General features: G+C 38.3%; 1 protein-coding gene across 1 annotated transcript in view; it reads right to left on the bottom strand.

Annotated features, from left to right (window-relative positions):
• Nucleotides 1-17,615: 17,615 nt before the first annotated feature.
• The window catches only part of LOC149246646 (pterin-4-alpha-carbinolamine dehydratase 2, mitochondrial-like), a 148,127-nt gene continuing 141,564 nt past the window's right edge, over nt 17,616-24,178 (bottom strand). Inside the window, exon 5 of the mRNA XM_089455731.1 lies at nt 17,616-17,943. Coding sequence (XP_089311857.1) covers nt 17,849-17,943 — 95 coding nt within the window. The 3' untranslated portion in view covers nt 17,616-17,848. The remainder of the gene's footprint in view (nt 17,944-24,178) is intronic.

Raw genomic sequence — 24,178 nt, 5'->3', positions numbered from 1 at the left:
TGTAGAGATCTAATTTTGATTACTCATACCCCATACAACCTCTATAGACAACACTTATTACATTTTACATCCAATTACATAGAAAAAATCCCATCCATAAGGGAATTTTGACTATTAAAAAATGACTCTTAGACTTAACCAAATTCTGTGAAATTGTAGAGATGATCTAGTATGGCAATTTACATCAACTCTAGACACTAGAACTGACCTAAGACTTTACCATCAAGCCTCACTCCAACTTTGGGGGACGTTTGGGAGAAAAATTCAACTAATTACTTAGTGTTGAGAAACACAAATAATTAGCTAAGGAAAAAAAACTCCCTAAGGTGAAAACTCTCTAGAAAAATCCTAAGCTACCTAGGCCTTTTACATGGCTTTATTTTCATCATACCATAATCATTTTTACAATATCCCCACAAGGCTACAGAGTTTGGAATACAAAATGATGACTAGAAGTTAAATGATGATGATGAATTCTGAAATTTTCGTTGATCTGATGATGTTGGAATGCTCAAAGTGCACTTCGATCATGGAGTAGTTGACAAATCATCAAATGTGCATTTGAGTGGTCAACAACTCCTATTGTGTGTAATATACAAAGATCTAAGGCTCTATGATGATGCGATTTTTTGTGACATATCTCTCCATGGTGATGCAATTTTCAGTGACATATCTCTCTATGATGATGTGAGTTCCTGTGGCATATTTCTTTGTACTAATGCGAGTTCCTGTGGCACCTTTCCTGTAATGAAGCAAGCTTTTGATGGTACCTATATCTTTGTGATGTGGCAAGCATGTATAAGCAGATTGGTTGATTATCCTATGGACAAATCATGGCATATGGAGAGTGTTTGGAGTCCCGCGTAGTAAATTTTCTAATCAAAATTTCAAGCTAAGTATTATAGCCCATAATCAGGAGGTCCAAGGAAGAATCGTGACTTTATTTAACTTACCAAAATATATAGATAAATAATAACTCATCTAGAAATGTTAAAGTTGTTATGTCGGCTATTTTGAATAATAAAGAGGTTAATTAAAAATTATTAATAATGCAATTAATTAAAAATGTAGTAATAATTAAAATATTGTAATTAATGTAATAATAATTAAAATATTGTGATAATTAATGTAATAATGTAATTAAATTAGATTAGTAATAATGTAGATAATTGTAGCTAATTAAAATTGATTAGTAATAATGTAGTTAATAATGGGGGACCAAGATTTGCTAAGTTTCCACCCATCATCACGATTAAAGTTGTTAGGGTTTTTTTCTATCTCTAAGGCCTCTCTGATTTTTATTTTAGAATAATGATCAATAGTGGTGATAACTTTGGCATTCTCCAGGCATATGTGGTGTTTGGTTACTTTTGAGTGTTCAACTAATGCATATTTCTTAGATCTATCATGAATGATATCAACACAATGCTCCCTAAGCCTAGCATGGATTAAGCAACTAGTTTCTCCAATGTAAATTTTTCCACATCCACAAGGGATCGAATAGACACCTTTATTTCTTTTAAGATAAGCTTGATCTTTATAATTGTGAACCATTCTAAAGACCAAACTTATCCTAAAAGAAACAAAGGTGTTTATTCGATCCCATCCACCCATTCTAAAGATCAAGCTTATCCTAAAAGAAACAAAGGTTCTTATTCGATCCCTTGTGGATGTTGACAAGTTTAAATTGGAGAAACTTGTCGCTCAATCCATGCTAGACTTAGGGGACATTGTGCTGATATCATTTAGGATAGATCTAAGAAATATGCATTAGTTGAACACTCAAAAGTAACCAAACACCACATATGCCTGGAGAACGCCAAAGTTATCGCCACTATTGATCATTATTCAAAAAGAAAAATCAGAGAAGTCTTAGAGATAGAAAAAAACCCTAACAACTTTAATCGTGATGATGGGTGGAAACTTAGCAAATCTTGGTCCCCCATTATTAACTACATTATTACTAATCAATTTTAATTGGCTATATTATCTACATTATTACTAATCTATTTTAATTACATTATTTTAATTATTAACACATTAATTACATTACTTTAATTATTATTACATTATTTTAACTATTACAACATTTTTAATCAACTACAGTATTAATAATTTTTAATTAACCTCTCTATTATTCAAAATTGTTGAGAAATCTAGGGCATAACAATTAGATGATTTCTCTTGATTAGATAACTGCTTATGAATGCTTTTTACTTCTTAGATTAGAATCTTCTTCTTCTACTTATGTTATTATAGTGTTATTCTTCATCAAACAGCTACCAATGCATAAACCATAACGAGATAAGAGAAACAGAATATAGGCTATCAGCCAGGGCCAAAACCTCACCCACTTGAGAGGAAAACCTGAACAAATTCTTCTCCTTATAAAGACTTTAATTAACGAATACCAAGACCAAGACCCTTGACCTATTTGCCACTCCAAGACCAAGACACAACTTCCTCTTCTTCCTTAAGTCAATGATAGTCAAACCCTTTGCTTCTTCCTCCTTCTGGGCTATCCTTCAGAATTTCAGCCCCTTGATTTAGGGCTGCAACTTCTGGCTCTAAATCAAAAACCCTAGCTCATATAGTTGACCAACTTTGACCCTTAACTATCCTTACTTTAGAAGGAGACTTCTTCTTGATAATTCGGCTTCCCTTTGACTTTTCCTTCTAATTTGGTTACCTTAGATGACTGTAACCTTCTCGGCCTTCCTGCAATAGATGATCTCTCTCTTCTTCGCACGTGTGACAGAAGAACAACCCTAAAAATGACTCAAAAAACATTCGCTCTTCCTTCCTTCTTGTTAGCTATGAGACTTCTTTCTGGGTGATTTTTGCACTTCTCCTTATTTCAGACCTTGACCAAATTGCTTGCTTCTGAAATGAGGTCGAGTTGCCTATTTATAGTAGTTTGCCAAGGTAAATAAGCCGACTTGACATTTTCCTGGGTCGACATGTCATTTGGAGAGATTTCATTATTCCTTCTTGAAGCTAACTTGAGGGAGATTCTTTTGCTTGGTCTTGGAGGGCCTTCTTATTCATTTGATGACTTATACAAAAATGTAACATGCCCAAGAACAGTCCTTCATACATGACATTGACTCAAATTGACTTTTATGACTTGATAACAAAACCTAAGGGTTCACAATGGGAACCTTAACTAAAATAAAATTCCTTGATCATGAAACCCATGATTCAAGTACTATAAAAATAATTTTATTTTCTTCTTTACAAAAATTACATAAAACCACAATTACACGTCATTATGAAGACCGAACCTAGTTAAACTTTTCAACACTCCCTCTTAACTAGGGAGGTATTCATAATGGTAGTTGGTCATTCTCAATCTGAAGATTTCTCATAAGAAGAGTTGGATTGGTAACCCATTTGTTTAGCATCATATCAGCCAGCATTGTCACATAGCAAGGCCTTGACTAAGAACTCTATCTCTCCACAAGATCAAAGCACAATGTTGGCGAGACCAATGATGTATAGACACCCTCATCATTGTCTCTCTCGGAACATACCCCACTCGGGTTCTCAAGGTGTGTTCCACCAGGACTATTCTTATCTTGGATTCCCAGTCCTCAAAGAATATTGGTCCTCTACGACTACTCTTACCTTGGATGCCCTAACTAATCCTCAAAGAGCATCAAATATCAGATGTTTACCCAATCCTCCATTTTGTCTTCTCAAGTGAAGACAAGAATGATGTGTCTATCTCTCCCTCTTACTTAGGGAGGACATACCTATTCCAATAAAGGAATGTACTCATTCCTACGAAAGGAATGTACCTAACCTCCCTCTTGGCTTAGGAATTTTGCTTCCAAGTTTCTACCAAGTAACAAACTTGTTTCCAGAATCCTCTTAATTAAGGACCTACAACAGCTCCTCGGGTGGAGATGATGGGACAATCAGTTGCTTGAAGAACTCCTCCTCATGATGTCATGAACGTCTTTTTGTTATTCAAGAGTCTTCATGTTTTGGGACTTCTTCGTAGGGCAAAGACCATCCATCACTTGCATTCATGAGTTAGTCATGTCATCATCGGAAAGTGATCCATCAGTCCATATTTGGCCTTCCTTCATGCCATGCTAGCTTATTTCATGCCATATTTCTTAAAGGCACTTCCTTCCTGCCATATGGTCGATAGTGGTGGAAGACATCCATAGCTCTTCCCTTCGCAGCCTTGCATAAGCCCATCCATATATTTGTTCAAACATAAGAAATGAACACTTAAATCAAAATTACCTTAGTGATGGTCTTCCATCATGACATCTCCTATTTTGCATCAGCAGCCTGCATACATGTCGACATATCTCCCAAAGAAATACATTGTCAAGGGTCTCTTTCTTTTTTCAGACTACATCAGAGTCTTCATATCTTTCATGGAGATATCCTAGTCAAATCTTCTAGTCCTTGGATGTTGATTGCCTTTATCCATGGTTTCATATTCCAGAATCTCTTCCTTCCTTTCTTCACACATTTCTCTTCCGAGGAACTTTTAATCAGAGTTCCTCCAATCACAATCAACTACCTCATATTTCATATGAGGGCATATTATGTTTATTTCATCTAGACAATGTGTGACTGATGCTTTCTTGCATCCTTTCAAAGGAGAAGATCATTTTCTTTTGATCATGCTCTCAAGATAGAGAATTGATCCATGTTACCTGCAACCATATGACATGACTTTACAATATCGAATACAATCATACATACCTCATTTTCCTTTATGTCATCCAAACTTCCTTCAACAATTTCCTTGATTGAAGGAACTTCAATCCCTTGATCTGCTTCACCTCTTTTGTCATCATACCATCATCCCATGCTTCAATCCCTTGATCTGCTTCACCTATTTTGTCATCATACCATCATCCCATGAATTCCACAGGTTGGATTTCTTGATGAAACACATTCTTCCCCTCTTGATCGGTGAACCTTTCGATGAAGATTCCATCAGAGAATCTTGAGGATCTATGTTGATTTTGGGTAGCATCGGATATGTTGTAGCTCCAAAATTTTGTGGAGGGGCTAGAACACATGAGATCTCCAAGACCCAAAAATTGTTTGGAGAAATTCCACCCGAATGAGAAGTTATTAAAATAATTAATATTTTTAATGGGTTCGTAAGTTTAAACTTGGGAAAATAAAAATATTAATGGGTATTAATAAGAATATGGGTGAGAAACTTCTAAGTGACGAGGATCAAGTCTCTTTTAATCTTAGCCATGTATTAGGGAATTAATCTCGGTCCTTGATTCATCGACAGGAAAAGTATAAGAGGAGGTTTGAGGATCATTGGGAGATACACCAAGTGATTAGCGAATTCAATTTTTCTGGGGCGAGGTTTGCTAAGAAAATCGAATAGGTGATCTGAGTCGCAGTGAGAGGGGCAGTAGTAGAGAGTTGGATTGGAAGGGAGTTCTGAGCCAACGAGTACCAGGCCGAGAGGCGGCAGTAGCATCATAGAGACAGCACAAAGGCCTACGCAGCCCAAGAAGGGGCTCACGCAGTGCTGACGCAGGCTATAAGTGTTTCTTGCAGTGGCAGTGCGAGATAATCGTCGGAAGTTCAAGATTTTGTTGGGAGTTCGATGTTATGAGCTGGGAGGGCTGAAGTCGACGCTTCCGAAGAGAAAATTGAACGAGTAGAGAAGTAATGCAATCTCCCAGAGGCAAGACGTTGGCCCTCGCAGAGCAGATTGTGTTGGGATTTTCGCAGTGCTTGCCGGAGTCAGCCACTCAGTGGATCAGTTGTGACTTGTAGAACGAGGTAAGCCCTTGTATGTATTTCTTGTTGTCGAGATTTCTCTGAAAGGTTAGCCAGTGTGAGAGGCAACCTGTTGTACTCAAATTCTACTTGCTTAATAATACAAACCCTCTATATGTTGCATCGGTTTTCCCGTATTGGGTTTTTCCGGGAACATGTTGTCCAAAAATAATGGTGTCCCTTGTGTGTTCGTCTCATATATTGTTTCAGTTTATGATCTGTATGTTAGTGTAGTCTGCAGTAGTGTTTTTCATCATTGTTTATAAATTAAATAACTTGTTGAATGTAATAACAAGTAGGAGATGATAAACCAGTGATTGCAGTAGGATTTCTGATGTGGAGATTCATAAATTTTCACAATCTAGACTATCCCCATCCAGCAGATGTTTCTTTTTGACAAATGTATGATGTGCCTTGAACTAGATGACCTTTTCTTTCTTTCCTATGTTACTAATGAGGTTTTCAAGAGCTATATCCTTCCATGGGTGACTGTCGTGCTTTAACCATCTTTCATGCTTCTCTATGATGTTGTCACGAGCTCTTGCTTTCAATGCTTCTATGATGTCATGATGCATCCCATTATTTTTCTTAGTGAATCATCATAGCCATATCTTACAATAAAAAACTTAGGAATTTGAAAAGAACTTGGGTGAGGAAGACTATCGCAGTCATAGTAGAGATCTCTTACTTCCTCTTTCTTGGACTTCTTCTTTTCGGCTTCCTCCACTTCTTCGGCAATATGGGCTTCTTCTCTTCCTCTTTTGATATTGTCCTTCTTGATCTTAGGACAATCTCTCTTGTAATGTCCATATTCTTGACACCCATAACATTGAATCTTAGCCATGTTTTCTTGAGAACTATGCTTCCCGAACTTCCCTTTCCTTTTAGTAAATGTTTGACCCCTTTCACTTGGTCCTTCATCACTTTTTGCCTTCAACATGTCTTCTTCTATCTTGCATAGAAACCACAAGTTGTTGAATGGGATAGCATTCTTCTCCTTACGGACATTTGATACAAGGTTACCTTGTTCATTAGTTAATGCATTTAGAACAAAGGAGACCATTTCTTTATTAGATATCATCTCTTTTAGATCTTGCAGTTGAGTTCTTATTTGAGATGCTTTTGAGAGATATGTAGATATCCCTTCATCCTTTGATACCTTCAATTTGAATAGATCAGATCTAAGTGATATGACCTTTCTTATTGCACTTTCAAAGAATAGTTCTACCAGCTTATCATATATCTCTTTTGATGTCTCCAGCTCTGCTATATAGGGAATGAGGGGATCTTTGACAGACTCCATAAGAATCTCTTGAGCCCTTAGATCCCTTTCCATGTATTCAAATAATGCTTGTCCTTCGGATGGTTTGGAGACCTTTCCATTGACATGATCAATGACTTCATTTTCTTTGAGGACTATGTTTATCCTCCTTTTCCATGCAAGAAAGTTCGATGACCCAACCAACTTATAAATCTCCTTGCAAAATGAAGTCATTTTACTATAATTAGATTATAGAAGAAAAGATACTTACTTTTCAAGTGAAGATGAAATCTACCACTTGATCCCTTTGATGATGATGATTGATGAAGATGTATTGATGCCTTTTGGATGATCTTCTTCCAAATGAAATCCTTGCTTCAATAAAAGGAGATTGCCCATTTGATGATGACAATGCCTTTTGATCTAGCTTCCTTTGGATGAATAGTCTTCAAGATACTTCAATTTCAAAATGATTGAGTGAATCCCAAGAATGCTTTTTTCATTGAGCTAGGGTTTTTACTTTCTTCAAGATGATGATGTGATCTTATCTTGAAGTGCTTTTCTTGGATGAATAAACTTCAAGCTATCTTGATTCGTAGATCTCTTCAACTTGAGTAGATGTAGGGTCTTGGCCTTCTTTTCTTGATGATGATCCCAAGACTTCTTTTGGTGTAGATTTCTTTTTCGATCTAGGGTTTTGAAACTTCTTCATAGATCTAGTCTTCAAGATGATCTTCTAGATTCGCTTTGATGCCTTCCTCGAGATTTTATCCTTGAGCGTCCCTTAATAAAATGTCCTTCCTTGACTTTGTCACCTTAGCTCTAATACCATGTTGAGAAATCTAGGGCTATTAGATGATTTCTCTTGATTAGACACTGCTTATGAATGCTTTTTACTTCTTACATTAGGATCTTTTCTACTTATGTTATTATAGTTTTATTCTTCATCAAACAACTACCAATGCATAAACCATAAAGAGATAAGAGACACAGAATATAGGCTATCAACCAAGGCAAAAAACTCTCCCACTTAAGAGGAAAACTTGAACAAATTATTCTTCTTATAGAGACTTCAATTAACGAATACCAAGACCAAGACCCTTGACCTATTTTCCACTCCAAGACCAAGACACAAAGCTTCCTCTTCTTCCTTGAGTCAACAATAGTCAAACCCTTTGCTTCTTCCTCCTTCTCGACTATCCTTTAGAATTTTGGCCCATTGAATCAAGGCTGCAACTTTCAGTTCTAAATCAGAAACCCTAGCTCATATAGTTAACCAACTTTGACCCTTAACTGTCCTTACTTTAGAAGGAGACTTCTTCTTCATAATTTGGCTTCCCTTTTTCTTGTCCTTCTCCCAATTCGGTTACCTTAGATGACTGTAACCTTCTCAGTGTTCCTGCAGTCGCTAATCTCTCTCTTCTTCGCACGTGTGACAGAAGAACATCCCTAAAACATACTCAAAACGCCTTCGCTCTTCTTTCCTTCTTCTTGCTAGCTATGAGACTTCTTTCTGGGCGATTTTCGCACTTCTCCTTATTTCAGAACTTAACCTTCTGAAATAAGGCCAGGTTACCTATTTATAGTAGTTTGCCAAGGTAAATAAGCCGACTTGACAGTTTCCTGGGCCGACATGTCATTTGGAGAGGTTTCATTATTCCTTCTTGAATCTTACTTGAGGGAGATGCTTTTGCTTGGTCTTGGAGGGCCTTCTTATTCATTTAATGACTAAAACAAAAATGTACCATGCCCAACAAGCGTCCTTCGTACATGACATTGACTCAAATTGACTTTTATGACTTGATGACAAAATCTAAGGGTTCACAATGGGAACCTTAACTAAAATAAAATTCTTTGATCATGAAACCCATGATTCAAGTACTATAAAAATAATTTTATTTTCTTCTTTACAACAATTACATAAAATCACAATTACACATGTCATTATGAAGGCCAAACCTAGTTACACTTTTCAACAAAAACTTCCGACATAACAACTTTAACATTTCAAAATGAATCATTATTTATCTACATATTTTGGTCAGCGATATAAAATCAAGATTCTTCCATGGATCTCCAAATGATGGGCTATGATACTTAGCCTGAAATGTCGATGAGAAAATTTATCGTGTGGGACTCCAAATGCAAAGCCGCGAGAATGCATGAACATAATTCATGGCATAGTTTGGAGGGTTGGCTTGGCACTTGGATCATTGGTTAGTTTGACTTAGATTTCTCGTTTTTATGAAGAATTTATAAAAAAAGGATTGATGGGTTTTGCCCTAGCCTCTGGCCTAATTTCTGGTGTTCCTTGTTTTTTTGTGCATTGTATTTGTATAATTGCTTGATGACCTAATGAATGTAATAAACATTAATGTTAAACATATATATACACAGAATTATCGTGATTAGAAATTCAATCTTTCAATCGAATTTCAACGGACTAGTGCCTTAGTTATTCCCTTCACGAGTCTATGTAGCCCCTTGATGGATTATCCCTCCAACCTTTGTGTAACCCAGAAAGACATGTGTTTACCTTATTTAAAATTGTTACAACAAGAGCCAAGAAAATGTAGAATAAAAAAAAAAACCACAAATTGTACAGAGCATGTTCACAAAATGAGAGTTTTATTAGCCATTTGATCTCATAGTTCAACAGCAACTAAAATGAAACGAGTGACTGGCCTTTTATAATTTTCCTTAGAAACAACGAGTTGGACCTCACTTCTCAAAATAATATTTACTTATCAGTCACAACCCAAAGACTAAGTAAATACAAAATAAAGTAATTTGTTAAAATTATTGTCCACAGAAGAGAATTCAATTTGGCTTGCTTGACCTTTGGAAGTGCAAGGTTCCTTTCGACTTGACCCCGAAAGGGCCAAAAGTAAGGAATAGTAGTCTTAAAATGCTCAACTTTCAACTTAAAATGACCCAGTAGCTCCTTTAGGCTACTTGACTTGTTTTGCTTAGCTCAACTTGGTCCTTTGAAACTCGACTTGGTCCATGGAGGTTTGATTTGGTGGGAAGAATGTTGATTTGACTTTAAAATAGCTACACTTTTGTCCACACAACAATCTGATGGTCCATTTGACTTCTTAACCACCTCAACATTCCCTTTTTGGCTTCCAATGGCTAATAAAAGGGGGTGGGTTTGGTCCATGTAGCTAGATCTTCAACACCTTTGGCTTTATTGACTTGGAAACTTGACCAAACATTGGATTATTGACCATCTTAACATTTCACTAACCCCAATGGCTATTTTGGCCCCTATTTTGTCATCTTTGACCCCCATGTGGCATCAAATGAGGATGTCATCATGCAATAAATGTAGATCTCTAATGCCCTCAGGAATCTGAGGATTTTGCCACCTGGCTTCTATCTAGCCAATTTTGATCAAAAACCCATAAGATCTAAAGGGTTCCAAAGAGGCTTAGGGAGATCTATTTAAGAGCCTTAGGATCAAGGACAGAAACATCAAGTAAAGAGATCATTTGATCAAGAGGGAGACTCATGGAGATGTAGCCCTCAAGGTTGCCCTAGTTTGTGTGAAAATTTACAAGTCTAATTGTAGCAATTGGAAATTTATCCTTCTAACTGTATATTAATTATGCAATTTATTTGTTATGTAAAATATCTAATAAATAACACTACAACTTTTCACCATAAAAATATTGTGGAAATAAAATGTTGAACATTGAGAAATATGCTAGCACACACATAAAAATGACAATTATTTTTGGACAATTGTCCCGGAAAAATCGAATGTGGGAAAACCAGCGCAGTAGCTGAGGATTTTATTATTATGCAGCAGTGGAAAATTTTGAGTACAACTAGATGCCCAAAACTGGCAAACCTCTACAAGATAAACTGACCACAAAAATTAGTGAGAGAATTCTTGCCTCACCCGACATTGATCCAGCTCCACAACTAGGACAAACAGGCCACACGAAAGCCCATGGTTCAGCTTCTGCACCAATGTTGCACAAACCCTCTTATGTTATGCCTGGAATTTGCGTTAATCAAGTTGTCTGCCCAACTCAGCCTTTGAGAATGACTCGCTAACCCCTCTGGAAATTCTCTCGACCTCTAGCAACTAAATCAACCCTCTATCTAGCCAAATTGAACTCTGCCTCTAAAGCTTTTGCGCAAGCCCTAAGCAGCCCCACTGAGAAAACTTGGGCCTCATGTAGCTAACTCTCCGGAACTAGAAAACTTCCTCCAGACTCACCGACTTTGCACCTCACTGTCTCTATGTCCCCTCCCTAGCTCGAAATTCTCTTTGTTGAATTACTTCAGCTGGGAAACTCAACCTCTGCCAAGGAAATCGCTCTACAAGTGTGTTCTCCATCAACCCCATTAAACTCCTCTTATAATCTCCAATTGAGACTTCAAAGGCCAATATTAAATCTTAATTGATGGTTGAGATCATCTCTATGTCGATCCATATGAGTTTCTAGAGAATTCTCAACTTTCTTAATTAATTCCTATTAATTAACTAGCTTTCCTAAGTTAGACTTAGGAAAAATTTAAATGATGGTCAATTAATTTAATTGAGTTATCTCTAGGTGGAATTTCTATAAATGATTTATGGGTTTTGGAGATCCCTTGTGTTTTAGCCTCTCCACAAAGTTTGAGACTAAAACACTATCTGATGCTACAAAAACTAATAGTTTGAGGGCCAAGTAGGGTTGCTTCATGAGGAGGTCATGAACCTATACTAGAAGGCGCGATATCTAAAGATGATTGTGGAGGAGACTCAAGAAAGAGCCGCAACAGAGGAGAAGGGTTTATCTCCAAGGTAAATTGCTCTCATGGTAGTCTTCTTTATTAATATAGCCATGTAGACATAGCCGCAAGCCTATCTGATGAAGAGATGGTGGGTCGAATAGTCTAATTATCTTGCAGAAATTCGGGCGCAACCCTAGTGACCTGCTGACAGAAGAAAGGAGGGGTCAAAGCCCTAGTTTGTTGATCAATATGGCAGGAGATGTGTCGCAGACCTGGAAGGTAAGATAAGTGGCCTTAAGGCCTATATTGAATGCAGTCAAGTGGGCAGGATTATGCTCAGAACATAGCGCAGAGAGAGGGAGGGTTGTATGGCTAAGTTTGAAGAAGTAACAGGCCTATAAGATAATGTCACATTCTACCAAAGTATGTTGGTGCGTATAGACAAGGATGCCACAAAGTTAGACCTGTGAAATGATAGATTCAAGAGTGGTGGAGAAGTTGTTCGAGATATGGACAACAGTAGTTGTATACCCTAGATTAAGGTTACTACAATGATGTCACAGCCAAAGTATCCCTATCAGTACTCTGAGTTGTGAAGCCTTCGTTTAGATCTGGAAGGTAGGGCTGAGACCCTAAAGGAGAAGCAAGTTTTGTTGGTTTATCTTTGATATTAGGGAAGTTGGTACATGCAAAAGTCTTGTGTATGAGCTGATCTTTTGTGAGGCTGAAATATCTTCTAGTGTGAACTAATGCAGAAGAGAATGACAAGGAAAAAGGGTTGTTGGATCAAGTGGAAAGAAGGGTTTACCAAAGTCTGTTCATAGTAGATGGACAACAGTATTTGGCAACCCTAGTTCTCTAATTTAGTGTGACCAAATCACAGATAAGAGGGCTAGTTGCTGAGATCTAAAGAAGGATTGTTTCATGGATGGAGAAACAGTGAGAAGAAGCCCTAGAAGAGGGCAGATTCATGGGTTTGTTTCAAGGAGTGGAACAACAAAAACTCTAGAGCACAAGAACAATTATTTTGAGGAGTCAAATCACTGTCAGGTTGCAAATCTAAAGAGCCCTAGATGAGGGCAGTTCCATGGGTCCCAAATCTGAGCAGTTTGAGGGACAAATCGCAGTATAGAGGGCATATCTACAAGCCCTAAGTGAGGGAATATCTACAAGCTCTAAGTGAAGGCAGTTCTAGTGGCCCAAAATCAATCAAGGAGTTCACTGAAGATGGGTAGATCTAAAGATGGAGATGCAGTGCAGGAACTAGAGTCCAGGTTTGGACAGATTTGGAAGGACATCTTAACACTATTTGGAGGGAAGTAAGTAGATGTTCTTGGAGCCCTAAGTGCAATACTTATGAAGGAGTATAAGCCTGCTAGGAGTGGCAAATATATTGTGCTCAAGGACTACAGCCAAGAGAGCCAGATTGACAAGCCCAAGTTCGTTGAAGAGAAGGACATCTTGCAGTGATAGAGGGCAACCCTCCATGCCCTAAGTTTGCCTCATTGGAGCAACATAGGTAAGTAATATAGGGAAGAAGTCCCTAAGAGTTAAGGAGCCACAGTGGGCAATCTTGGAGTTGTTCAAAAACAGAGTTATGAACAACTCAGTAGGAGTCCCTATGTGTTGAGTCATTGATGGACAAATGATCAACTAGGGAGTAGATTGGTGAGTCGTGTTTAGTGACCTAAAGGAGCAGGATCCATTGATAGAGGCAGAGCTGTAGAGAAGGACTAGCATACGTGTTCAGGGTACGACCAAGAGAAGTCGTGATTGTGCGCAACATCAGCTAGACGGGCAGTTGTACTTTGTTCAAGGTAGATTGGTTGTCATAGTAATTGACACTAAACCCTAGTTGTATGTACTTGTATCAGCGATCGTATGAGGGCCATGACGCATGGTACGAGATCCCTAGGCTGTTGTATTATAGCTGGTTAATATAACGAAGAAGGGTTGAAAATTTTTAAAATTGTCATGTGCGCTAGTTGATTCACTGATGTGTAATTTTCCACTGTGCAAAGAAGGATGGTTGAGGCACTTGAGTAGGTTTGTGTCAAAGATTTTAAGACCTAACCCAAATTCTCATTTGCCATGGAAAATCAACATGGTATCGGAGCTACTTTGAAGGGCCAGTGGATCAAAGTGTGCACATGGAAGCATGTGGGGCAGAGGAGATCATGTAGACTCAGAGAGAGTCTAGCTTCAAAGGGAGCATCCCTATGGAAGTTTAAGATCTTCAGGTGCTAATGAGATAGAGACACTACATAGACAGTGATCCACTCTATAGGGTATGTGGTAGTGATGGATGCCAGATGGGCTAGTGTCGCTAGAGACTTCCAAGCAATAAAAGTACCTCCCTCACTAAGGAGTGTTGATGTGTGTAGCTCAGGAGGTATTCCACAAAACCCTAGGAGGTGGGTTTGTGAGAGTTTGGTCAGAAATGGGTTTGTGGGCAAAGAGCCCGAGAGAAGGGGTTTTAGACCCAATAAGGGGTTTAAAATTCTAAAATTAAAATTAAAAGAAAAATTAAATTCCCAAGTCGAAAGAGGATCAAAACTCATAAGATCTAGAGGGTTCTAAAGAGGCTTAAGAAATCTATTTAAAGAGCCTTAGGATAAAGGTTAGAAACATCAAGTGAAGTGATCATTTGATCAAGAGGGAGACTCGTGGAGATGTAGACCTCAAGGTTGCCCTAGTTTGAGGGTTGAGTAGGGTTGCTTCATGACGAGGTCGTGAACCTATCCTAGAAGCTGTGATATCTCAAGATGATTGTGGAGGAGACTCAAGAAAGAGCCACAGCATAGGAGAAGGGTTTATCTCCAAGCTAACTCACTCTCATGGTAGTCTTCATCAGTGATATAGCAATGAGACCTCAGAGTGTTATGTAGACAAAGCCACAATGCTATCTTATGAAGAGAAGGTGGGTCGAATGGTCTAATTATTTTCCTAAAATTGGTCGCAACCCTAGTGACCTGCTAACAGAAGAAAGGAGGGGTTGAAGCCCTAGTTTGCTAATCGGTACGACAGGAGATGGGCCACATACCTGGAAGGTAAGATAAGAGGCCTTAAGGCCTATATTGAATGCAGTCAAGTGGGCAAGATTATGCTCAGAACATATCACAGAGAGAGGGAGGGTGGTATGGCCGAGTTTGAAGAAGTATCAAGCCTATAAGGTAAGGTCGCATGTCTTCCAAAGTATGTTGGTGTGTATGGACAAGGAGGCCACAAAGTTAGACCTGTGAAATGGCAGATTCAAGGGTGGTGGAGAAGTTATTCAAGATATGGACAAAAAAAGTTGTATACCCTATATTAGGGTTACTCCAGTGATGTCGCAGCCAAAGTATCCCTATCAGTAGACTGAGTTGTGAAGCCTTGGTTTAAATCTAGAAGGTAGGGCCGAGACCCTAAAGGAGAAGCAAGCTTTAATGGTATATCTCAGAGATTAGGGCAATTGGTGCATGCACAAGTCTTGTGCACGCTCTGATCTTTTGTGAGGCTGAAATATCTTCTAGTGTGAGCTAATGCAGAGAAGAATGACAAGGAAAAAGGGTTGTTGGATCAAGTAGAAAGAAGGGTCTACTAAAGTTTGTTCATAGAAAATGGACAGCAGTATTTAGCAACCTTAGTTCTCTGATTTAGTGTGAACAAATCAGAGATAAGAGGGCAAGTTGCAGAGATCAAAAGAAGGATTGTTTCATGGATGGAACAACAGTGAGAAGAAGCCCTAGAAGAGGGAAAATTCATGGGTTTGTTTCAAGGAGTGGAACGGCCAAAAGACTAGAGCACAAGAACAGTGATTTTGAGGAGTCAAATCACTGTTGGGTTGCAGATCTAAAGATCCCTAGATGAGGGTAGTTCCATGGGCCCCGAATCTGAGCAATTTGAGGGGCAAATTGCAGTATAGAGGGAAAATCTACAAGCCATAAGTGAGGGAAGTTCTAGTGGCCCAAGATGAGTCAAGGAGTTGACTGAAGATGGGTAGATTTGAAGATGCAGATGCAGTGCAAGAACAACAGTGCAAGAAATAGAATCCAGGTTTGGACAGATTTGGAAGGACATCTTAAGACTGTTTGGAGAGAAGTAAGTAGATGTTCTTGGAGTCCTAAGTGCAGGACTTATGAAGGAGTATAAGCCTGCTAGGAGTGGAATACCTATTGTGCTCAGGGACTACAACCAAGAGAGACAGATTGACAAGCCCAAGTTTGTTGAAGAGAGGGACATCTTGCAATGATAGAGGTTAGCCCTCCATGCCCTAAGTTTGCCTCATTGAAGCAGCACGAGAAGGCAGTAGAGAGAAGAAGTCCCTAATAGCTAACGACCAATAGTGGGTAGTCTTGGAGTTGTTAACAAACGAAGTTGTGAAAAACTCAACAATAGTCCCTATGTCTTGATTCATTGATGGACAAATGATCAACTAGAGGGCAGATTGGTGAGCCATGTTCAATGACCTAAAGAAGCAGGATCCATTCATAAAGGCAGAGTTGTAGATTGGGAGAAAAAGTACCACTAGACGTGTTCAGGGTATGACCAAGAGACGTGATGGTGTGCAACATCAATGAGACGGTCATTTGTACTTTGTTCAAGGTAGATTGGTTGTCATCGTAATTAACACCAAACCCTAGTTGTATGTACTTGTATCAGCGATTGTATGAGGGCCATGATCCTTGGTACGGGAGCCCTAGACTATTGTATTATAGCTTGTTAATATAACAAAGAAGGGTTGAAAATCTTAAAAATTGTCATGTGCGATAGTTTATTCACTGATGTGTAATTTTTCGTTGTGCAAAGTAGGATGGTTGAGGCACTTGAGTAGGCTTGTGTCGAATATTTTAAGACCTAAACCAAATTCTCATGTGCTATGGAAAATCAACACCACATAGTCAAAAGAAAGGGATGTTGGGCTACTATTTGCTACTATTCCTCATCTTTGACCTTTCTAGGCTATTAGCAAAGGGAATCTTGGACCAATTTGAACATTGTGAACCAAATCGACCCCTTAGTAGGAAAATTAATTTTTGTAATGCAATATTTTATTAATTACTAAGTTTCCGACATGTGGATAACTATTAGATATTATTTTAGAGGAGTCCAACTCACTGTTATCTAGCCATTAGAAAAGATTTATAAAGGCTAATCTCTTCTTAAGAGTTGTCATTGTCTTATGAGATAAGTGCCATAAATAAAGAACTCCCATTTGCAAACCTGTGTTCAGCTTTTATTTTTTTGGTTCATTGTGTGGGATGGTATTTACTAGCTCTTTCTTTCTTAATTAATTGTTATATCTGGGAATTAATCTAATAAATTTTCTAATAAGTAAAATCACAGAGACTAACAGGTTGAGCCACAGAGGAGCTACTTGGACATGGGAGAAGGAAAACTAGGGAGAGATCCCATGTCATTTTTTCGATTGCAAGTCAATCGCTTCAAGAGAGGTTGGAACATCCCGGTAGGAAGCTTTAACCAAGGGGTTTATACTCCATCTCTCACTCAAACTGAAGGCTAGCAGCAAAGAAAATGTTTCAACCATGAGTTTGAGACTAGTTCGCTGCCATATTTCTGGCCTAATAGCAAAGCAAATGTTTCAAGTATCTTATCAGGTACAACGGGAACCACAAGCCTTGGAAAAGAAAATATCCTGTCAAATTGTTAGAACCAATCTCAAGAAGGAAAGAAATTTACTATTGCTGCAAAATATTTATCCTAGTCTAAAGATGAATAATGCCCTTATAAATTCTAGACACCTGAATCAAGAACAAAAAACATCAGCAATGGTATTCATCACAGATAAATTAATATAAAATACAAAAAGCAATTATGTTGCTCTACTTCACCAAAAAAGCAGTTACCATGCTTATTACATTTGTATGACGATCCATGGTAAGTTCCAAAATGCAAGAAATGTACAAGGCTATTGATGTATGAAAAATTTATATTATGACTTCTGTAGAAAGAAAAACAGATTCCACTATAATAAAAGAAAGATAATTCTTAATACTGTAAAAGCATTACTACTTGTAAACGTTTACAATATGGAATCTATCCCAAAAGTGGTTAAAGAATATAAAGGCCAACTTCATGCTAACTATTTGCAGCAGCCTTTTTCCGTAGGAATGGTTCCAAATCAAGAGCACTTATTTTTGCTGCAAGTATGAAGTCATTCTCAGATAGACCACCTGTTTATAAAACATTAAAGCGAAGAAACGAGCTCTTAGGATTAATTAATTTCATCATCAAAAGGGCATTAAACATGCTGATTAATGAAATATTTACAAATCCCACTATAGCAATGCATTCCATCAGACCCACAGCAGAGTAGAAAAAAATATTACTTTCAAATTTCCTGTGAATGTCCATCCACTGTCAAGGTAGAATGACTTCTAGTTTAAACTCATAAGTGTCAGTCACCATCATTAACACCAGCAAAGTTATTTTATAATTGGCAACAGAACAACAGCCTCTTAAAATATTTTTGCAATTTGCCCAAAACATACTATAACATTCCATGCGTAGAACCAACACACAAGAGGAGGATGAGCAGTTTTGCCACTCAAGAGGCATCCAAAATGGAAATCCTTCAAAAGGCTAAACCCACTACCTACAATGAAAGGATAGTTTGACCTCAGTAACTGGTTCATGAGCAACCCACTCACTCACTAGCACAATTTTGAGGTCCAGACTCTAAATGGACCTTCTAAGCAAAATTATAAAATGATAGTTAAAATAATACTTGTGATTTTTTAAAGAAAATGAAAGGAAACTACTTTTTCTAATTGTATTTTTGGCTTATCTCCTTGTAGATTCACTCAAATTTCAAGAGTAGACACATGTTGGATGCAGAATAAAATTCCACATCCGAGTACCCACTCTTCATACTTCTGAGTAGATCCACATTGCAAAAAATTAAAAATACATGAAAAAAACATGTTGAAACACATTTTTTTCATGTATTTTCAATTTTTTTCAATGTGGATCTACTCAGAAATATGCAAAGTGGTTACTCGTTGGATGTAGAATTTAATTCCGCATCCAACAAGTGTCTACTTTTGAAATTTGAGTGAACCTAAAAGAGATACGCTGAAAATACAATTAAAAAGACTATTTTTTGTTTTTTTTCACTCCAAAATTATTCCCCCTAGGGATGACATCACCATCTTAAATCCTATCAGTTCTTTAAAGTTAATTTTGTTAGTACATTTTTTGTGTTGAGGCCCATTTTTTACCTCAAAATTCCCGTAATGAACTCAAAGGTTTGGAGAAAAGATTTGGAAACCTTACTAGTACTTTTGGTGTTTAGATCCCACTGCATCTACACTTCAGTTTAATAATCTGGTTACTCTTTTCTCATACAAAAATAAAACCTATAGATATTTTAACAAAACTTATGCCATAAAATATACATAAAACCTAAAAGTTGTAATCAGAAAATTATGATGCGTCAAGGTAAAAGCTTGCCAGCTGATATAGACGGAAGCAAACCTAGGTGCCATATGATCTTCAAATTTGATCTTCATGGTTTTAAATTTTTTAATAGTCAGTGTTGACTTCTCCTATAATCCACGGTAACATGTCTATCAAATCTGCCAAAGACCTAACGCTGATCATAGTACTCATCCGATGAACTACCACAGTTTTCTAAATATCAATAAATATTTTCAATCATCAACATCATGGCTATTATGGTAGAGTTATATCGAGAACATCATCATGATTAAACCGAATGCATAATAATCAAAATAACACAATAAAAAGAATGTCACAGATATATGCAGGCACCTTGTACTCAAATTTGTTGTGAATAGCAATGGAAGAATGTGCAGGTACAGCCTCAAGGGTTGGCTCAATCAGTTGGTGCCACAGTTGCCAATATGTTTTTGTAATTTAGCATGTTTTTTTGGAGCTTGGTTCAATTTCCACAGGATCAGGATCTCTAAGTCTGTGCCTCCCACTTTACACTAAGTAGCATTCCCAGGAAGAGGGGGTAGTACCCAACAGTTTCTCAAGGAGTTATTTCCAAGCGAAAAAAAAAGTGTGCACAGACAGCTTGTACTTTCATCCCAAAGGGTTAGCTAATCTGGCTGTTGCAAATGTTGTTAGGCATTTCGCTAGATCTGTGCCAGTAAGTGCCCCATTCAAAACCCATTGGGTTAGACACAGTATTCTATGTTGACAGCTTTAGTAGGGATGCTATCCACAAATGTGAGGAAGCATCCCTTGGGTTTCTCCATGAGGTTTTCCTTGGAAAGAAAGGGGACCTCATACATTGTACCCTTGATCCTGTTACCCACCACTTGGGGGTGACCGCTAGAGGAGAAAATTTTCTCCTAGATCTGTTTTCAGCTTGCAGCCACCAGATAGCTGTAGAAATTGCAAGAAATTTGCTACTGCTAATGAAATCCCGCTGAAATCAAGAAACAGAAATTTCTTTTACTATTCTGCGGAAAGGAAAACACACGATAGAAACACATGCAATAACATGCAACCATCAAAACACAAGGAACACATGATTTTACTGGAGAACCCAACTGGGAAAAACCCCTCCTCTGTTTGTATTATTTTAGATGAGAAAAAAATGATCTATTACGATGACAACTTCAATCCTGAAACACAACATGCACTACAATACTGATCTCTTCCTCTTGCTACTGCTCCAAAAAATACTTAGCCAATTCCTAGCCTCCTGCTCCTCCTATTTCCTTGCGCAATTCCCAAGGAAATTGGCTCCCAAAGAATCGGAGAAGCCTCTACTTGCTTGTGCAATTCCCAAGATGAAAGTCTCACATGCTCAATGCAAACTATGTACACTCTCTAGTATACAATAATAAATACATTGGTGCCTTTTTCCTCCATTCAACTAGGCAATTCGAATTCCATGCATGACTAGGGCTATTTTTAGTAAATTGATCAGTTAACTGAGACATCGGTGAATTAACAATTGTTATAACTACTAAATTGAACTCCTACTAACTCCACAAAAGACTAGAGCTCAGTTAACTTAGTTTAACTAACAATAACTCCACTAGATTGCTAGATCTTAGCAATCAACACATGCACAACTCTACTTCTAGACTACAAACTCAAATTTACTGATTTAATTAGGAGACAAAACCATGTCACTCCAACTAACTGCAATCCAAGTCATCTTGCTGATATGGAAAATCGAATTTCTCCATTTGGTCTAAGGCACAAGTCAAATGAAGCCTTTTCTTGCTACATTTTAACAATAATAGCTCGATGTGCCACTATTCTCCACCACCTTAGTTAGCCATTACGTGCCATCAATCATCTGTCATGATCGTATGTTTGAAGGTGGGCCATCCAACCCCGAAGGTATGACTTTTCATTATGTAATTGGGTGTTTAAGCTTGCTTTTCTTGGGCACATTTGGACATGGATTGGTCAGGGGATTCAACAAAAAGAACACCCTTTGACAGTGTTCTTGTTCCCTTACCTCAACTAGGGGAGTTAATCTTGTACCATAATCCCATGGGATCTCCTCTACTGGCTATGAGCTTTAGGTATGGCAATACATGGGAAACCCAGATTTTGGTTGTGTGGTTCCACTTCCCGACACCATATATCTCACTTCCCTGCGCTCATTACAAGCCCTTTTTCACATTTGCCCATCTAGGTCCACATTTGTCCATTGGGTCCAAAACGAATTAGCCACCCCCTCCCATTGCCTACACCTTGGGTCGGGCCTGGAACGATGCCCCAAAGGTTGATGCAGCTAAAAAGAAACATAAGAGCATAAACATGGCCACATATAACAGGAAATGTACCACAAAATGCAAAAGATGGTCGGGGATTTAAAATTTAGCAGATGGGCAAAAGCCAAGCATGAGCTCTACCCCCTATCATGGCCATCGCCTTGGTTCCTAGGGCCCCTTATGAGCGCCCCTTACTTCATTAAGGAACCAATGATTGTCCCAACCCCTAGTGGGCAATGAACTGCCCCATCTTAAGGTTGTATTCACTACTATATCTTACGCATCATGCTCTCATCCCTTTGGGCCCCAAGCAGTGAAATAAACAAAAATAGAAAAAGGCAAAAGGCATATGAAGAAAGGTGGAAAACCAAAGGTTGGGGTAACTCATGCACCATGATTGCTCCCTCCTACAGTCATATGCCCCTGGTGTGGGCTTCCCTCATTATAGCTACCCTTAAAACATGGCATGTGGCTTGGAGCCTCCCTTTTCCCCCCACTCCATTCAATCACTATTTCACATGACCCCTGCCATTTGATGGGTGTACAATGGACCTGTCATTCCCTTAGAGGTTGAAACCACCTAATAGGGTCCTTCGTTAACCCCTCCTACCCAAGAAGGTAACACCCATACATGTTCAAATCAGATTTGGAAGGGCATGCCACCATGAAGTTTCCACTTTTTCCCTTAATTAGCAAGCTTATTTACTCGATTACACTAATGAATTGTTGTATTGGAAGCTGAAGGGACACATTGGATATTATACAAGATTGTATTTGGGTTTCATCTTGGACATGGCCTCCTTATACAGGAACCAAGCCCTCCAGAGGTCCACAATGGCATTTGTAGGGTGAGCGCTGAGAGTCTGGGCCTCCTTTCATGCAGAGCATTGATTGCCACACCATGGGATTCTTCAACAGCACCACATTGTGTGTTCGTCCCCAATTATACAAAGATGATGATGCACTTGGACCACGTAGCCTAGTCGGCAACACATTTGCACCCGACGCTTGGCAGCTGATCCAAGGCCCAAATGAGGTTTCGTCTACCCCAGGAGACATGGGAGGGCATGTGTCATCTTCTAGCCCTCACTAGTAAAACATCAACTTGCTATTGAGCCACTTGAAGACCCATGAGACCATTGCTTGTGCGCCACAGTCACTTGGGAGAACCATTGATGTTTTGCTTGAAAATCAAGGGGCTACACCCTTGATCATCATTTATGGAGCCCTCGTCTTTATTTTGGCACTCTGCAGACTCAATTAAGCCCTCGTCTTGCCCTTTGCACCATTATTTTATCATTTCGGCTTCATTAGGAGGGTTTATTGTACGCATTTGAGCTATTTGGTGGGCTTGTCACCAAAGTTATTGTTATTTTGCACATTAAAGTAAATTTAGAGGCTCATTAGGCAAATTCAAACTTGTAGAGGCTCATATAAATAAAGGAGAGCTTCATTTGTATTTCATCAACACTTGGATTTTGATCTCTCTACTTGAGAAACTCGGACCTGCAATTTTGGATGTTTAGATGGACTTTGACATTTGAAAATTTTCGCTCTCTTTTCTTGGAGCTTCATTTTGCAATGTTGATGGATGGATGTACTCCCATTGTCTTGTAAGTACTCTTTGATGCTATATTTTACCTTGTTAAATATCCACTATATGGAATGTTATTTCATGATATTTAATGTGCGCTAAATTAATGTGAATTTATGAGAACATTAAAATTATTGGAAGAATTGCATGCATTACTCATAGACAATGATTAAAGAACGTTCCTAAAGGTATATCTTGTATATTGCATCCTTGAAACTCCATCAAATATTGTCAACAAAGTATAAAATTCTATTGTAGCCATGAAGCTGCCTCCTCTAGGGTTAGAGAAGTTGCATTAGGTCTCCTTGAAGCTATGTTGCAGGAAACATAGGGCAAGGGGTCGTTTCCGTACGGAAACGGGTACGAAATGCTGAAACGCGTATGGTATGGCCCTGAAACACGTTTCAGGCCGTACTGCCATGTTTCACGAAACTGAAACATGGCTAGTACGGCCTGAAACGCATTTCAGGGCCGTACGACTCACGTTTCAGCTTTTTACTTGTGTTTTTTTTTAATTGTTTTTTAATTTATTTTTAGGTTATCCTAGTGACTTCTAGTTGCTTCTAGATGCTTGTCTAAAGTTATAAAAGTGAACTTTTGCCCTAGTGTTGATATGCAGTTCATGGTAATGTTAAATTCTTAAAGTAAAAGTGATATTCTCCTTTATTTTTCATTTTCATCCTTTTACTTAAATTTTTAACATTACCATGAAATGACTCAGGATGTTTGAGAGTGGTTTCGCCCTCATTGGATTTCATATGTAGAAAGTAGAATTTTAGATCTCACTCAAAATCTAGCAGACTTATCTGTTTTTTAGGATTTCAGGTTTGGGGGGATTGTAATGTTTCCATTGGATTTTATCATGTACTAGGGTATGGAACTTGTATTTAATCAAGAGAACCAAGCCCTCTATGCAGGGGAGACTCCCAATAATGAAGGGCATCTAGGGTACTAGGGTATGAAACTTGTATTTAATCAAGAGCACTAAGGTCGTTCGACTAGGTAGGAGGAGACTCCCAATCAAGCACGAGACAAGAAATTAGAAATTTCTCGTAGCTGATTTTGGATATTTCTATTTTCATTATGTGATCATTCATGAGTAAATGT

The sequence above is a fragment of the Pinus tabuliformis genome, chromosome 7, assembly GCF_031772625.1.
Source record: "Pinus tabuliformis cultivar Carrire ecotype Pingquan chromosome 7, CPIR1, whole genome shotgun sequence".
Taxonomy (NCBI): Eukaryota; Viridiplantae; Streptophyta; class Pinopsida; order Pinales; family Pinaceae; genus Pinus; species Pinus tabuliformis.
The sequence above is the reverse complement of the archived record's forward strand: the minus strand, read 5'-3'. Positions and strand labels throughout refer to the sequence as shown.